The 17,858-nt window shown below is 37.0% G+C and overlaps 5 protein-coding genes, 1 long non-coding RNA gene and 1 pseudogene across 6 annotated transcripts; 2 read left to right on the forward strand and 5 right to left on the reverse strand.

Moving 5' to 3' along the window:
• The first annotated feature begins 991 nt into the window (after window positions 1-991).
• On the forward strand, window positions 992-2,002 carry LOC104707862 (protein SENESCENCE-ASSOCIATED GENE 21, mitochondrial). The gene is made up of 2 exons (XM_010424300.3): window positions 992-1,457; window positions 1,566-2,002. Exons 1-2 carry the CDS (start codon window positions 1,384-1,386, stop codon window positions 1,774-1,776), a joined length of 285 nt encoding a protein of 94 aa, XP_010422602.1. The 5' UTR covers window positions 992-1,383; the 3' UTR covers window positions 1,777-2,002.
• A 1,802-nt stretch (window positions 2,003-3,804) lies between these two features.
• LOC104707863 (uncharacterized) lies at window positions 3,805-5,591 on the reverse strand. The gene is made up of 3 exons (XR_015563205.1): window positions 5,139-5,591; window positions 4,763-5,033; window positions 3,805-4,085 (listed from the first exon to the last, which is right to left on the reverse strand). It is a non-coding gene; the product is annotated as an uncharacterized LOC104707863 (long non-coding RNA).
• Window positions 5,592-6,747: 1,156 nt separating this feature from the next.
• On the forward strand, window positions 6,748-9,512 carry LOC104709800 (uncharacterized; annotated as a pseudogene).
• Window positions 9,513-9,835: 323 nt separating this feature from the next.
• On the reverse strand, window positions 9,836-10,387 carry LOC104709801 (uncharacterized protein At1g43920, Chloroplastic-like). The gene is made up of 2 exons (XM_010426359.2): window positions 10,204-10,387; window positions 9,836-10,129 (listed from the first exon to the last, which is right to left on the reverse strand). The coding sequence occupies exons 1-2, from the start codon at window positions 10,360-10,362 to the stop codon at window positions 9,836-9,838; spliced, it is 453 nt and encodes a 150-aa protein (XP_010424661.1). The 5' UTR covers window positions 10,363-10,387.
• A 1,702-nt stretch (window positions 10,388-12,089) lies between these two features.
• Window positions 12,090-12,838, reverse strand: LOC104707864 (uncharacterized protein At5g01610). The gene has a single exon (XM_010424301.3). It carries the CDS (start codon window positions 12,739-12,741, stop codon window positions 12,232-12,234), a length of 510 nt encoding a protein of 169 aa, XP_010422603.1. The 5' UTR covers window positions 12,742-12,838; the 3' UTR covers window positions 12,090-12,231.
• A 401-nt stretch (window positions 12,839-13,239) lies between these two features.
• On the reverse strand, window positions 13,240-14,243 carry LOC104707865 (uncharacterized protein At5g01610-like). The gene has a single exon (XM_010424302.2). It carries the CDS (start codon window positions 13,800-13,802, stop codon window positions 13,335-13,337), a length of 468 nt encoding a protein of 155 aa, XP_010422604.1. The 5' UTR covers window positions 13,803-14,243; the 3' UTR covers window positions 13,240-13,334.
• A 246-nt stretch (window positions 14,244-14,489) lies between these two features.
• Window positions 14,490-17,381, reverse strand: LOC104707866 (exocyst complex component SEC15B). The gene has a single exon (XM_087461610.1). It carries the CDS (start codon window positions 17,130-17,132, stop codon window positions 14,718-14,720), a length of 2,415 nt encoding a protein of 804 aa, XP_087317736.1. The 5' UTR covers window positions 17,133-17,381; the 3' UTR covers window positions 14,490-14,717.
• Window positions 17,382-17,858: the final 477 nt, after the last annotated feature.

Raw genomic sequence — 17,858 nt, forward strand, 5'->3', positions numbered from 1 at the left:
TCATAGCTAGCATCTCGAGAAATGCAACAGGAAAGAAAGAGGAACCATGCAAGATGCGAAACCATTACCAAGGAAAAAAAGAAACAAGATGCTCGTGTGTCGTGATGCCAAGAAGCTGGGGGCGAAACCAGGAATCAAAGAACCCTTTCACGATGCAAGTGGTCGTCGAGAGAACCTCCACCGCCTCAAAAATACCATACACGTAATTTATTACTTCCTCTAATAATATATTATAATAGATGATGTTTTATAAATTTATCTTGTATCACAAAAATTAATTTTCTATATTTTTATTAATTAATAATATAAAATTATAAATCTCAATATTCATTAATTAATAATTTAAAATTTTAATAAACTACTATTAGTTAATAATTATAAGAAATATGTTATTATAAATAAAAATATATTTATAACTAAACATTAATTATTTTTTTAATCTTTGTAAAAATCTTAGAAAATCATCCTTTCTAATATAGAGGGAAAAGAATAGTACATACTACATACTATATTTTTTTTCCTTATACACTCAACGTTATTTTAATAATACTTCAAAGTAGGAACTTAACCAATGGAATCTTGACATTCTAAAACACAATTCATAATTTTATTCGACTCTGACTTTGCCTAATTTACACGTCTACATGTTGATTAGCCTCAATCATTAAACCGTTCGTATAATATATTCATTTAAGTTCGTTCCTTTCAAGTGTTATTTTAAAAAGAAGTAAAAAATACCTAAGCATACGAATATAATCGTTTTCTGTTTTTCTTAAATATAGTTTTAACAATTTCCAAGTGAAATCAGATTCTTTGTTCGGCATATAAAAACTTTAATACATACTTTGACACACACCCAAAAAAAAAGATAATAATCATGAAATACTAATTTGACTGGAAAAAAAATCTAAAAATTTGCATTTTCTAAATAAAGAAATATTATTATTTTTACGTAAAACATACTATGTTAAAGTTCCGTAGTCACACATTTAAAACCTAATTAACCAAGGCTTATATTTAAAACAAAAAAGTCTAATTATGGGTCAACAAAGACTCAAAGGCCAGAATTGACGCAGTCGTTTATGGTAAACTGAGAAGACAACAATTTCGGAGTCACTTCCTCTCTCTCTTCTTCCCTTCACTACTACTATATAAACCTTCCTCTCCCCTTCCTCTCTTCTCATCTCTACAAGCCATTCTATCAAACCTTGAAAGAGAGAGAGAACACAGACGAAACCAAAGTTTCTTCAATCTCGCTGCCTCGGATAAATCTCTTCTTCTGCGGCGGCGACAAAAAGAAGCAAAACAAAAAAAAAAAAAGTTTCGAACTTTATATTGTCTGTTTTTTTTCCTCTCTTTCAAGAAACCATATTACTACAAGAAATGGCTCGTTCTCTATCCAACGTTAAGATCGTATCTGCTTTCGTCTCTCACGAACTCTCCAATGCTATCTTCCGGTAAGCTTCTCTACGTTCTGTTTTTTGGTAGTTATGCTCTGTTTCGTTTTGTTTTGTAGTTATGCTCTGTTTTTCTAAACGGTATCGTTTCTTTTTTTGTTTAAACAGACGCGGGTATGCGGCAACGGCGGTGCAAGGGAGCGGTGGAAGAAGTGGAGCTGTTGCTTCGGCTGCGATGAAGAAGAAGGGAGTTGAAGAATCGACCAAGAAGATTTCTTGGGTTCCTGATCCCAAAACCGGTTATTACAGACCCGAAACCGGTTCCAACGAGATTGACCCGGCTGAGCTTAGAGCAGCTCTCTTGAACAACAAGCAGTGATTTTTGATTAATCTTGATTAATTATTATTACATGTTAATTTTTCAAGGGGAGGAGATTAGGGGAAGTGGGTAATGATCTGGTGCAGTGAACCCTATTTTTCATCTGCTAAGTTCGATTCTGTAATAAATTAATTTGAGAGAACCGTTTCGGTTTCCTCTACTTGTAACAAAACGGATCGATTGATGTATGATGTTGTATCTCATATAATATAGTTTTTCTAAATCATTTGATTCGCTACCCATTTCACAAATTTAAACCTAACTTAACATTATTAATTTACCGTTGAAATTGATTATCGAAGTTTGTCGTTTGTAAAGAAAAAAACTAGCTAGGGTGAAAATTTTGAATTCCTACAAAAAATAAAAATAAATAACGACGTTTAAACATATACTATTTGTCAATTGCATGTCATATCTCTAACTTGCAAAGATAAATGTTCTTCATTAAAGTTTCTTCAAAACATCCTATGTTATTTAAAAATTCAGACAAGAACAAATCGTTTTTATTCTGGGTTTGGTTGGATTCATGATATGTATCATACTATCATCTATTCTATAGAAATATAGGATTCATCATTACGGGGTAGCTATGACAATTTTTCGTTGTATATCATTTCAATTATTGTATGTGTATTTAATTTGTTCCTAGTTAACGTATGAGATAACATATTAAAAGGAATGTAAATATGAATTAGTGGACTCTAAAAAAATTATGTACATAGATAAGGTTTACGTATTCGTGGTAAACTCATCAATGATACGATAGATATATTCTAAATCTTCTTAATTATATAGTTTTTGTTCATTGCATGGATATAACCGACAGAATCTTGTCTCTTGGTTATCTAATTGTTGGTAATAATAGATTAATTAGTGGCAGTGCATAATTTAGCAACAACTACTTGACATAGCAATCCTTTAATAATGTAGTTAATCATACTTAATTAGTTTAAAAGATAGTATTGTTTTGTACCTTTGGAGTGTCACCGTTCCTTTATCATATTTTAAACAAGTGTATATGTTAGGTTTTAGTAGACATTTTAAGTTTATCTCTTCGCGTCCATCTAATCACACATTAATCAATGATTACAAAATGGTTTGCTTATTTATTTACTTTCTTTATTGAGCCATTGAGGAATCAATACCAGCTAAAATTGTTGTGTAGTAGTTATTCCACATATGTAGTCGAAGGTGAAGTTAAAATAATTCAAAAGGGCAAAAGAGACGTAAGACGTGTCCTATCTTCCTTTGAAGAGTCAATTATGCTCAATGGCTTTGAGACACTTATTTTGTGAGAGGGCTACCTTGGTACATCGAATATATCAGCATAGAATTTTCTTTTACTTGACTATAAATAATTGAGTTGCTCCTTTATTCTCTTTTAAGTTGTTTGCTAATTCTTCGTATCTACCCAATCATGTCATATAGCCATAATTTGCATATTAACAAGTGATTCCGATGTAGACATAGAAATTTATAAGTAGTTATTGGATTAGGATCAGTAAAAAGTATAGAGGTTTATTACTTGTACTTGAAGATACTTTTTATTCGCACATGTTATAGCGACTAAACACATATAAGATGATGATCCTAAATCCCTGCGATTTGTATGATACTTATTACACACCCAAAAAAGTTATGACAAACTAAATCTGCCTTTTATTTAGTACCTAACCCTAAAAATGTGTATGTTTGGTATAGCTCCAACAACGTCTTGCATTGAAATTAGAAAAAACAAACGAAAAAACAGACGTTTTGAAATAGACGAGTAACTATTTTCTAGCACCTTTTAACAGCCTTATAAGGGATTCTCCATCAATAGATCTTAATATAAGTTTCTTACAATGAAAATTATCCTATTATTATTATTTAATTTGATGAGTTTCTTAGATAATGTAATAATTCTCTCCAAAGTTTCTAAAACCTCTTATCTAAGACCATGGCCAATGGAATAACCCATATGGGTTACTCAAAAATAAATTAATCATATAATTAATATTAAACTAATTTAAGCAACCTAATAAGAACTTAAACCAAAATCATCTTCCACTAGAAAAACCTTCATAAGTTTCTCAATCATAAAACAGAAACTGCTTTACAAGTTGAAAAAAATTATGTGCTCATTCTCTCAATACTTGCAGTAATCATAAAAAAAAACTCAGACATTCAAATCCTAAACAATGCCATATAAAACATATGATGTGTAAGCCTTGAGGATTGAGACATACATATCGAGAATCAGTTGATGCAGGAAAATCTCAGGCTCACTAGTCTTCCCTCCAGCTTCTTTCACAGCTCAACCATTAAACCTCAACAAAAACAGTAGAACAAATCAAATTGATGAAAAAGCGTAGAAAATTGAAACAGAACATAACACAAACCGATCCAAGCTTTCATCAAAGAACATAAACGGATCAAAGAACAAAGCATAACATTGATACAGAACAGAACATAGCACAAACCGATTCACGCTTTCATCAAAGAACATAACAAATCATAAACGGATCAAAGAACAAAGCATAACATTGATAAAAAACAGAACATAACACAAACCGATTCAAGCTTTGATCAAAGAACATAACAGAACATAAACGGATCAAAGAACAAAGCATAACATTGATAAAGAACAGAACATAACACAAACCGATTCAAGCTTTGATCAAAGAACAAAACAGTAGAACAGAGAATCAGCCTATAAATCACACAGAGGGAGAACAAAACTTTGCACAGACTTATGAAACAAAACCAAAGGAACCAACACAAATATCAGTTGAAGAAAGCTTATCACACCTATAATCTTCAGCACTGATTCATTCATTCACAACTACCAAGCATTCAATATTTTCACCTAATCTAAATCAAACAAGATTCACAGTTTCAATGAATTACCTTGTTCAAACAAAAACTGAAAGCAAATATTAGATCAAAACTAGCAAAACTGCAGAACAAGAAGTGAAACAAGGAAACAAAAAGATGGGTTTAATACCTTGATATATGTCACGAGCAATTTTGGCCCAGCAATCATATGAGGAAAAAACAACACTGACCTATCATCTCAATTCCACACATAGATCATGCAATTGCATAAGCCAAAGGGTTTAAGGATAGTGTACCGAGAGAATACACAACAAAGATATTCTCATTCCCACAAGCAATAATCAATCACTGAAATTTTTATTACGCGAGAGAAACAACTAACAACAGCAGATTATACTATTACACATCTCGATTCCACATGTGGATTATAGCTTTATTATCTACCACCAAGAAGAAATGTGAATTCAAAGCGATTGTGTCAATAAAGTATGGAAAAAAAAACAAATGGAAGGCGATAGATGCTAAATCCAATTCAGCTTACTAACCAAGAGATTGATGAGTAACAGAGACTTGTCGGAGAAATTTGCCGTCGTCGGCCTTCGACGAATATAGAGAGAGAGAGAATCGAGATTGTCTAAGAGCAAGTCACAAGCCAACACAACAGAGGGGTTTAGGGTCTCTTAGAGCAAGTCCACCGCAAAAACCAATCGATTCAAGGAAATCTATGAAAACTGAAGAATCAGAAGAGATTCATCGGTTCGTCGAGGGAGGAAGGAGAGAGAGAGTCCGGGAAAAGAGGAAAAGAAAATGAAAAAAAAATTGGTTTTTTATCTTTTAAAAGACATCCAACCAGAAGCTGCTACATAGCGTTGCTTCAAGCGTTCTTCCGATACTCTGCAGAGTAACGGTTCTACTAATTTGTGGGCCAATTCTTTTAATTTTTCTTTTCTTTTTGGCTTAAGAAATGGTCTGAGTACCCCAATAAAACACCACTGGCCATGCTCTAAAAAACTTTAAATCATATTTAAGAAACTCAAACAATTTTATATTAATAATTTTTCTCTCTCTACTCTAAGAAATTTATGTTAAGATATTTTAATGGAAATGACCTAAATGCTAGCTATAGTACAACATATTCACAAGAATAAATATAGCTATTGGATCATTCTTGTCCATATCATACTACAAAAACTGTTAATGTTACATCTGTAAATTCATTCGTATGCATATCAGAAATATACACATTGGAATCGAAGGAACAAGTACCATTGACTTTTTTTATATTATGTTCTACAAAAGTGCAAAGTCATCAATAGTTGACTAGTATTTTCATTTACGTTATTATATGATAAATTTTTATTTACTTATTTATGAGTTATTATCGATCCTTCGCTACTCACTTGACACGACTTTCATTGGATGCCTGCATAATTCGTTTGACAAGGACTTGTGTAATGTCAATGTGATGCCTCCCACAAAACTATCTCCCTTTGTTATTCTACGGGAGAAAATATGGGATGGAATAGTATCTTCTTTCTAAAATATTGTAATTGTAATAACCGAAAGACCTTGACCCAAGACCCAAAATTAACATGAAATCAATCGCGGTTAATTTCGAAACTTTCCTTATAAATGCCATATCAAAATATCAACCCTCAAGAGCTCAACGTCACCGGTTTAAAAGGACTTAACCGGAAATATATGTTTTGTGCACATTCGTTGATTTTCCTAATTGTATTTTCAGATCCATTGACAAATGGATCCATGACTTTATTTATGAACTTACACAAAAACGCCAATTAAACCCTGAACTTTTTCTAAGGTCATTTAAATCATCTAATTTCGTTATTAAATCTAATTAAACATCACATTTTACTAAAAACGCCAAATTACACATCGCGAAAAATTGAGTAACAGAGAAACTAACCTCCGTTTAACATCCGTTAACAATTGTTAGATTAACCCGACTGGGAACAACGAAACCCTGATTTCACAATTACTTCGATCCCCAAATTATTTCGATCTCTAATCCCTAATTTCACAAACATTTAACCTTGTTTTCGATTTGATGCCAAAAGTAAAAACAAGGGTGTGATTTCATTTGTTGGAGAAAGAGTTGAAGATCCACCGCGAGACGAATCAAATAGTCTAATTATGTATGAAGCTCCAGAGGACGAGTTCGGAGGATTTGGTGATTCGGAGGCTGAGGTCGAAGGAGTTGGGGCTGTAGAGGTTGAGGTCAGAGAAGGATTTGGTGCTTCGGAGGCTGAGGTCGAAGGAGTTGGAGCTGTAGAGGTTGAGGTCAGAGAAGGATTTGGTGCTTCAGAGGCTGAGGTCGAAGTAGTTGGAGCTGTAGAGGTTGAGGTAATCGAAGGAGGTGGAGCTTTGGAGGCTGAGGTCGAAGGAATTGGAGCTGTAGAGGTTGAGGTCAGAGAAGGATTTGGTGCTCAAGAAGTTTTATCAGAGGCTGTTGTTGCCAGAGATAAAGGTTAAGCAAAAAAACGGCGTCGAAAACAGGAAAAAAGAAGCGGTGAAGACGAGGCTATTGAGCATGAAGTGGAGCACGACAGTGAAGATGACTGTGTGGTGTATGATGATGACGACTTCGATGATGCTGATAATGGAGTTGGTGGTGAAGATAACGAAATGCAGGGTGTGGAAGAAGATGTTATCGCAAACATTGCAGACGACTTCCCAGAGGCTGTTAGAGGAATAGAAGATGGTTCTGATTTCGACAGCGGTGATGATATATGGGACGACGACAAAATTCTAGATCCTTTGTCATCTGATGACAAAGACGAGGTCCAAGACAAAGAAGATGGAGGTCGTAGAGATGTTGACGATCCCGAGGGTTTGTTAGCAGTGGAGAAAACGTACAACTCTCTTGAAGAATTCAAACTTGCATTGTTGATGTACTCGTTAAAGACATGGTACGGTATTAAACTCTATAGGTCTCAAGCTTTGATAGTTGGTGCGAAGTGTTGTTATGTGGATGATGATGGTTTGAGATGTCCTTGGAGAGTCTATTGTTCATATGAGAAGAGGAAGCATAAGATGCAGATAAAAGTATATGTCAATGAGCATATATGTGTGAGGTCAGGCTATTCGAAGATGTTGAATCGGTCTACAATTGCTTTTTTGTTTGAGGAAAGGCTGAGATTGAATCCAAAGATTACTAAAAACGAGATGGCTGCTGAGATACAAAGAGAGTATAAGTTGGAGGTGACTCCAGACCAATGTGCAAAGGCAAAGACTAAAGTTATGAAAGCAAGAAGGACTAGTCATAAATCCCACTTTGCGCGTATATGGGATTATCAAGCAGAGGTTTTGCAGCAAAATAAAGAGTCCGGATTTGAGATTGAGACAATCCCAGGGCCAGTAGTTGGAAGCAAGCAGAGGTTCTTTAGGTTATATATTTTTTTTAAATCACAGAAAGAATATTGGAAAAAAACATGTAGACCTATCATAGGGTTGGATGGAGCATTCCTAAAGTGGGATATAAAAGGTCATATTCTAGCTGTTGTTGGTAGAGATGGAGATAATAGAATTGTTCCTCTTCTTGGGCAGTTGTAGAAATAGAAAACGATGATAATTAGGATTGGTTTGTGAGACATCTTGCTGCAAGTTTGGGTCTTCATACAATGAGGAATATCACCCTCATTTCAGATAAACAATCGGTGAGTCTACTAAGAGTATAATTAAAGTGTTATTTATACTATACAATCGATGATAGGTCTAACAAATGTTACTTTTTTCAGGGCTTGGTCAAAGCAATCCATAGTGTTCTGCCACATGCTGAGCATCGATAGTGTGCTAAACACATAATGGAGAACTGGAAAAGAGACAACCACGATCAACAACTACAACATATGTTTTGGAAAATAGCACCCAGCTACACCACATGAGAATTTAATGATCGTATGGCAGAACTAAAGGCTTACAATCCTCAAGCTTATGCATCCCTGCAGCTTACTAATCCACTTACCTGGAGCAGAGCTTTCTTTAGGATTGGTACTCTCTACAATGACAACCTCAACAATCTGAGTGAGTCTTTTAATAGAACTATAAGACAGGCAAAGAAGAAGCCTTTATTGGATATGCTAGAGGACATAAGGAGGCAATGCATGGTCAGAAATGCAAAGTGCTTTGTCATAGCTGACCGGATGAAGACATGGTTCACAAAGAGAGCTCATGCGGAGATTGAAAAAATGATAGTTGGGGCAGGAGCTTGCCAGAGATATATGGCAAGACACAACATTCATGAGGTATATCAGAATGGTGTTGGCTATAGTGTTGATATGAATGAGAGAACTTGTGGTTGCAAGAAGTGGCAAATGGTTGGAATCCCTTGTGTTCATGATGCATGTGTGATAATAGGAAAGAGAGAAAAGGTGGAGGACTATGTTAATGCTTGTTACACAAGGATAAGGTGGAAAGAGACATACATGGATGGTATTAGGCCTGTCCAAGGGATGAAATTGTGGCCTAGATTGAATAGGCTGACTGTATTGCCACCACCATGGAGAAGAGGGAACCCAGGAAGGCCGTCTAACTATGCAAGGAGGAAAGGAAGAAATGAATCTTCATCTTCGTCAAATAAGATGTCACGGGAAAAAAGGGTCATGACATGCTCTAACTGCTTCCAACAAGGGCACAACAAGCATGGCTGCAAAAATCCTACTGTGGTTGCAAGTGCACCAAAGAGACCAAGAGGTCGACCAAGGAAAAACCAAGAACCACAAGAACCAACGGTTGGGTCACAAGCTCGACAAGGATCCCAAGGACCAGCGGTTGGGTCACAAGCACAGAAAGGATCCCAAGGACCAGCGGTTGGGTCACACGGGGAAGCTGGAGGATCACAAAGACAAGAAGAGCAAGGACTTGGTCGATTTGCATCATGGTTTCAGTGTTCCTCCTAGATTATCTTTATGATTGAATTGTTACTTTGTTTGGTTTAAGTGTTCAGGAATGCTGTTTTGTTGTTGTGTGGACCAAATGTATTCCATTAGGTTTGTTTGTTTTAGTCTTCTTTGGTTAAGTGTGTTGAACGTGGATTGATGTTACGGTTCAACTAGTTGTGTGAACTAAATGTTTTCATTATGAATGCTTTTTGTTTTCAACCTCCCTTTTGTTTTGTGAAACTCATATCCAAACCAAATTTATTCATTAACCAAAGACACAATACAAAGACACAACACAACTACAACCGATGATCATACACCAAAGACAGAACACAAAGACACTAGTAACCAAGAACAAATGTTCCTTTTGAGGTTTTACACATTAGAATTACAATGACAATTACAGTAACACAAAGGCATACCAAGCATAATATCATCAATTTCCATTTCTTAAGTTCTCTTTTGCTACACATTGCATCTTCCTTCAATTCTTCAATTCGAGTCTTTAACCCATCAATTTCGACAGCAACCTCATATCTTGCATTGCTTATCTCATTGTTAATAATGGAGATTTTCGGTAATGCTTCTACAAGCTCTTCGTACACACCTTCTTCCACCCACTTAAACAAATGCTCCTACAAACGTAAATTGATTAACTTTTATCAACAAATCTAGAAAACACAAATTCATAACACAATTAGTTACTTACATCTCCTCTGGTTGGACAACGAAAGTAAGGTCTTCCTGGGTTTTGCTTCGTACTCGACGTGTAGATGGCAACATCTAAGCCGTAATGACACTTTGCCGGAAAACCATGGGAACCCCGTCCTCTGTTCTCACAACTTGATTGTCCAAAATTGCAACTCATATCTCAAAATCGTGAAGAAGAGAAGGTGAAGAGAAGGTGAAGAGAGGATGATGCGAAATCGATTTCGGGTTTTAGGGATTTTTCCCAATTTGAATTTGGGGATTAGGTTTTGCGTTTGAATAAGATTCAGGAACAAAACGACGTCATTTTATTCTAACGGGTTAATCTAACAGATGTTAACGGAGGTTAGTTTCTCTGTTACCCAATTTTTCACGATGTGTAATTTGGCGTTTTTAGCAAAATGTGATATTTAAATAGATTTAGCAACAGAATTAAATGATTTAAATGGGCTTAGAGAAAATTCAGGGTTTAATTGGCGTTTTTATGTAAGTTCATGATTTAGTTGACATTTTTCCCATGGCATAAACCATATCTTGACCTTAAGGCTTAAGTCCAAAACTGTGGTAACGTAGATGAATCTTACGAGAAACGAGTTACAAGGATTGAGTTTAAGCATCAAAGACCATAAAACTCAAACTGGTTACTCGATCCATGACCCGGTTCAGTTGATTTAAGCTTTGAACCGCTCCTCTCAAAAGCCCACCAGAGAGAAGAACAAGAAAATCATCTAAAATCTCCATAGCCCTTTTTTTATGTTCTAACTTCTCGTCAGCAATCAAATCTTACCTTATATACAAAGGAATGAAGGATTATAATCATTTTAACCTGTGTTTCAGTTACTACATTCAAACTCTGTTTCGTGATGGTAAATTTGGTTCTTATATTCTCTTTAACGGTAGTCGTAGACATCTATCTCAAAAGAGGACAATCAGACTCATCAGTGTAGATCCATTAGTTATTGTCCCAGTTCCTGATACTACTTCAAGCCTATAAGAATGTTAAATTGGAGTGAAGCACAAAGACAAGTATCGATCATCAACACAATGGCATGATGTAATAAAGAAATGAGTGTAGAACTTCAAAGAACCACGTTCTAATTCCATCCCAAAACAGATGAAAAAGTCACAAGACTCTACCAAAAACATCTTCACTAGCTAACTCCAACATCTGCAAGAGAAAGATCCTAGATCGACTGATCGATAGACTCCTATTCTATTAACTGCAGCTCAATCCTATCGGAGATACAAATATCTCATTAGTGTAGATCCATAGACATTTCCCAGTTCCTAATACTACTTCAAGCCTATGAGAATGTTAATTTGGAGTGACTCACAAAGACCAGTATCCATCATCAACACAATGGCCTGATGAAATCAGTGTAGAACTTCAAAGAACCATGTTCTAAATCCATCCCAAAACAGATGAAAACAATCAGCAACATTTTCCACTTACCACAAAGCACAAGACTCTACCAAAGACATCTTCACTAACTATCTCTAATATCTGCAAGCTAATTCTCTCTTCATCAAAGATAAAGAACCAAGATCTAATGACCGACAGATACTATCCTACTGTACTGACAGCAGCTCAATCCTATCCGAGATCTGAGTGTCCCAAAGATCGATTAAAACAGTCCTCAAAACTCTGGCCTCAAATCTACTAACTGCAGCTTCCTCCTAACTACCAGCACATCCAACCAAATCGACACAAATAAGGAATAACCTTTATCCACTACCATGATTCAGAAACGAACCTTGTAAACAAAATTAAAACCATTCACTCTTAAGAAAATTTCAGATCACAAATCAGCCAAATTCACTTCACAATGTTCACCAATATCTTTACTTTCACAACTTGAATCCCTTCTGAAGTAAAACAATTACGGATTCCAGAAACTAACGCTCATATTATTATTGGGACAATACATAACAAAAAGATGCGATCTTTTTTCTAAAAGGTAAAGACTTCTTTTTTGTGAAAGACAAATTACACAAAGAAAAAAAAATTGAACCTTTTATTTTCTCAAATTCAAGAGGAAGAGACAAAAGGAGTGTTTCTTCTCGCAAACGACTCCAATTTCGAATCCTTGCACTCAAAACCACACCCGCACTGAGGCGATTCCAAAAACTCCTGAATCGCGAAGTTGGCCGACGTGATCCCAACTGAAAACTCCATCTCGTCTCCGTTTCTGATAACCTCGACGATGTTAAGCCACAAGAACAATACTTTGACCTTAACACCAGTCAGTTTCTTGAGCTTGTTCTCCGATATGTAACCACTGATCGTCGATTTGTAATTCAATTGGTAAGAACCCACAAGAGAGAAGCTACACGAATTGTTGAAATAAGCATGGAATTTGCCTGTTGCTGTGTCTAGATCATAAGCCACGACTCCTTTTGGAAGGATTCCTACGGGGAAGTTGTAGCTTTGGAGGAGTGAATACGCCGTCGGAGTTTCCGATTCGGCGGCGAAGGTCACGGAGACGGCGAGTGGAGAGAGGAAGATGATAGAAACGATTACAATCGTGAGATGAGACATTTGGGTTTTCGATGGAACACAAAAATCAAAAAGCTTTTTTGATTTCTCCGTCGGAGACTTTTTGTAATGTTCGTTGAAAATATCTTTGGAAAAAAATTAAATACGACGCCGTTTTTAGGTAGACAACTAGTCGCAACAGGCTGTCAGGTTTGTAGTGATGAGACTAATTATTTTTGGAAAAGTTTCTGTTATGGATGATTTTGAAATAATTTTATCTTAAAAGACTTTTGTTAACAAAATGACAAAAAAATTGCACATGACTATCTCAATTATAAGGATTATCCTTATTTTTTCGTGAATGAAATCTATAGATTATGTAAAATTTAGACCACACTTTCTAATAATTTTCTATGATCTTATTATCATTTGGCTTAAAGTTATTTTGGTTAGTGACATTTTATCACCACTGAAAAACAAATCAAAAATGAAAAAATGGTTAAGGCACCATTAAAAATTTGATGTGTTAAGTGCAAAGAGACATAAAGAAACCTAATCATATGCACACTAATAAGATTATTAATTAATTAACTATTCCTCATGGCACATACAGAGAAGACCTTTTTATTCAGTATACAATACAAGGCCCAGTAGATTTAAGAAGAAAACAAAAGCCCATTACAATCAAACCCACAACCACACTGAGGACTCTCTTCGAAATCAGCCGCCGGGAAACTGGCTGACGCGATTCCGACGGAGAAATCAAGATCGGCGCCGTCGAGAGACACTTCAGCGATGTTGACCCAGAAGAGAAGCACCTTAACACTAACCCCATTCAGATTCTTGACATGACCGGGGGATATAACGCCGGAGATAGTTGATTTGTACTTGAGCTGGTACGATTGGATGGTGAATTCACACGAGTCGTTGAAGTAGACTTTGAAATCTCCGGTTTTGGTGTTGAGCTCGTAGTCCACGACGCCTTTTGGGAGGATTCCTGGTGGTAAGTTGTAGCGTCTGACGGCGTTGTAAGCGGTCAGCTTTTGTTCGGAGACGGCGAAGGAAGCGGTTAAGAAGAGAAATAAGAAAATGATATTACTAGTGAGTTTAGCGTTCGGCGACATGGGTTCTTTTCAGTTTTTGTATCCTATGACTCGTGTTTGAGATTGTATTCTGTTTTGAAGCTTTACTTAAGCTTTGTGTCACTCTCATCATAAGTACACAGCAAACGGAAGATGGTTGTTAGGTGTTTGTGTCTTCTGTTTGTGGACAGTGTAAATCAGCGCGTCTGATGGAGAGACCATGCGATTAGATGGACGGCTGCAATTTGGTTGACAGAGAGGGCACGTGTTCAAAGGAACAAACACGATCACGTGGTAACCAAACCAACCTTGATTGAAAACGAAGAAACAAAGTGTGTATCTGGCATCGCATTAAAAGCATCGGTACCGCTTTGGTTTAACCTGGTCACCACAGAATCAATCCGACCATTTACCGCTCCGGTAATCGGAGCCTAAACCAACCCCATCCAAACCATGATAGTTAAGTTTAGAGATCAATCTAACCGAAAATTTCCAAGTTAACACAATCTAAACTCGATTCAAATTGTTTACCTATTTATCTGAGAAAAACATTAACTAAAATCAAACATGGATTAAAAGTTTCTTGAAGAATATTTTTAATAAAAAGATGCTTAATTCGATATGAAAACACGTATTTAAACCACCTACTGTATATAACTAAAAGTCTAAAACAGGATCGAAAGGGGAGAGGTCAAGCCTTGGACTGGCTGTGGTTACATGAACTTTGAATTTTCGAAATCAAACTATTGAACTCATTTGCGAAAATGCAGGAAAAAAAAAAAATACACTCCTGGGATGAAGAAATCAGTTTTGTGTTTTTTTCTGCCTTTCTTTCTGAGAGACCAACGAATCATCAACAATGAAATATAAAGCAATCATATAATTAACAATAGAGCATAGATAAAAAACAAAGGACGAGATCGTACTTACGCTTCTGATTTGTGCTTGGATCCATCATCAGCTCACATCTTTCAATCTCTTTATCAACGCATCCAAAGATTTATTCTTCGGGTTTTGCCTCGACCCTCTTGTTCCAAAAGTCCCGAAAATACTATCTGATGGATCTCTGAATTTCTCTGAAACCGTCGCAACCTTCCGGTAATCCAAAGCATTGTAGCTTCTTTCTCTAATCACCGGGTTAACAAAATTCTCAGGGTGGCTACTCAGAAGCAAATTGATCATCTGTCTTATCTCAATGAATGCTTTTTTCATCTCTCTGGCTTCTTTATCCGTGAGCAATGGAGTTAGATTCTCTGTAAATGAGTCCAGCAACTGGATATCCACATCAAGTCCTTTGATTGCAGCCATGCTCAATCTTTTTACAAGATCCCCGCATAATGTTCCAACAATTTTCTCAGAAATGTGGGCAAGGACATCGCGCAAAACCCTTTTCAAAACTTTAGCGGGTAATATCTGTTGCGCGGTGGAAACCAAAGTTTCCAAGTAGATCAACACTTCGTTCATGTACTCATTCCCACCTTGTGGAATATCGTCGCTTGTCCAGTTGACATTCTCTATCAGCGTCATGAAACCATCTATCTTCTTCTTAAGCATTCCTGAGAGTGTATCTTCTGCAGCGTTTTGAGATTTGGTCAATGGGAAATGCCTCCTACCTCTCTCTGCCATTCTCAAAGGAACTCCTGAAAGCTGTGCAGCGTGACGGAAGAAGAAATCGCAAGCACGCTCAAACACGGCCATGTTTGCTGCAACTTGCATTGCCTGAGAAACTCCATGAACCGACGAGTTAATCAGCTTCAGCAGAGCCTCGTCGAGAACGTCGCCTAGAAGCCTATCCAGATACTTCTTCACGACATCATAGAAATCAAGCTGACCTCCATGAGACATGAAACTAACCGAATCCTCAATAAAAGACCGCACAATCCGGCAGCAATCTGGGACGGTGGTTGAAAATGGAGCAATGTAAGGAAATGCTGGTACTATATCTGATGTTTGTAACTGAAAAGAGAGCACATTCATGGAATATTCATATTCTTTCTTCATCAACATCTGTTCAAACTTATCTGCTGACAATGCTTCTGTGATCTGTTTACGGCAATCAGATAGTAACAACTCATGATACTTGTCCCTATGCTTACTCAATACTTCGAGAAGGGAATCAACAGCATAGCCATACCTGCGTAGACTCACCCCTAACAAGCTCACATAATCCTTAATCAGCAAGAGATGATTAGCCGTCTGCATCCTAGAGAACTGATCCTCCAACACAGTACACATCTTGATCACAGCAGTATCCCACAAACTCTCCACTTGCTGTTTCGAAATCAAACCTCCACCAGTTCTTAATACTCTATCCTCTACAATGAAAAACCCAGCAATCTGTGCGAAAAACGTCTGATGAGACTCGAGAAACGGAGTCATCGTAGATACCTGGAAGTCAGAGGTAAGCTGAAGATCCCTATTATCAAAATAGTACTTCTTAAAGCTATCTTCAAGAGATAGTGTCTGATGAATGTGATAAGCTCTATAAAGTGGAGTCAAGTCAAAACCTAGCAATCCACCTCCGGAACTACCAGCGTCGCTGCTGTCAGGGCCAGAGCCAAATTCATCATCCTCTTCTTCGTTTAACGCATAAACGCAATCACGTAAACTAAGCCTGCTCTGCTCCTCCGCTTGCCTCTGCTTGATCCTGAGCTCTTCCTCTCGCTGACGAGCCGCGGAAGCTTCACCAATAGCCAGCTGACCCAAATTTCGACTCACCACACGGATCTCAACCAACCAATCACCAAACTCCTTATTCACTTTCCTCTCCACATAAGATCTAATCGCCGGAATCCTATTCTCAAGCATCCGCTTCAGCGTTGACGACGGAGTTTTGTCCATGAAATCACTCTCAATCGAGTCCACACACTTCAACGCCATGTAAAAGTTACCGCTCTGGAGATGCTGATTAGCTCGAGAAACAAGCTCCATAACACGAACACAGTGAGTGACGGCTCCAATGGCCAGATCAACGTTCTTAGACACAGTCTGAGCCTCGACAAGCGAATCAAGAGACGAAAGAAGCGGCGCCGCAACGGATTGGAGTTTAGAGTTAGAATCGGAAAGCGCAGATTTCAGCGATTCAACATCTGAGAGAAGCGATTTGAGATCGTCTACGGCGTGGATAAAGTCTTGGTAGTGAGCTTTACATACCTCTTCGATCTCTGACTCCTTAGATCGTGCGAAAAACTTGAGATGGTGGAGAAGAGTCTCTGGTTTCCCTGTACCGAACGTTTTCCGAACAAACGGTCCTAAATCTTCGCCGTTGCAAATCGCAGACGAAATCAAGAGTTCGTCGAGCTTCTCCGCCGAGTCAATACCGGCTCCGGCGGCTGTGGAGCCAACTTTACGTCTTCCTTTCGACGATTGCATTATCTCTCTCTCTCCCCTCGATTAGGTAAAAAGCGTTACAGCGAAGAAGAACAAGAAGAAGAAGAAGAGGGATGGTTTTGGATTTGGTGGGTTTTTTTTTTTTTTTTCTTTTGCATCAAAGGGAATTTTGGGTTTGACTAAAATGACATTGCTGTAGAAGCGGTGCGACGGAAGAAGACGAGGGTGTTTTCGTCTTTTCAGGTGCGGAGTGGTTTTTCTTCTCTTCTGACTGGCGTCTTCAATTAATTGTGAATATGTCTAAAAAAAGTCGGAGTCTTACGCGTAATTGGTGCGTGATCCGGACGCGTTTTAGATTTAAGTTGGATAAAATATCCCACTGATACAAAAGAAACCTTATATCCTCCAATCACAATACTAAAATGGTAATTAATTTTATTTAGTAGGTAGGTGTAAAGTATAATTGTCCTTGCCAGTTTTATTGTTTTTTGATAAAATTGTACATTTCAATTTTCTATAATTTATTACCTATGCTTAAGAATTCAACATTTTGAAACTTGGATATAAGAAAAGGTGTGTATATATATTGGACTGGACAAAGACAATTCAGAAACAAAAATTCAACTGCCCTCATTTTATTTCAACAAAACGAGTGAGCCACATATATTTGTACATTTCACTTTTTATAACTAATTTCACCTATGCTTAAATGATGTTTTCTAGAGGCCATAAGAATTCAACATTTTGAAGTTTAACTTTGGACAAAGA

Source organism: Camelina sativa, chromosome 8 (assembly GCF_030686135.1).
Source record: "Camelina sativa cultivar CO46 ecotype springtype chromosome 8, ASM3068613v1".
NCBI classification, from domain to species: domain Eukaryota; kingdom Viridiplantae; phylum Streptophyta; class Magnoliopsida; order Brassicales; family Brassicaceae; genus Camelina; species Camelina sativa.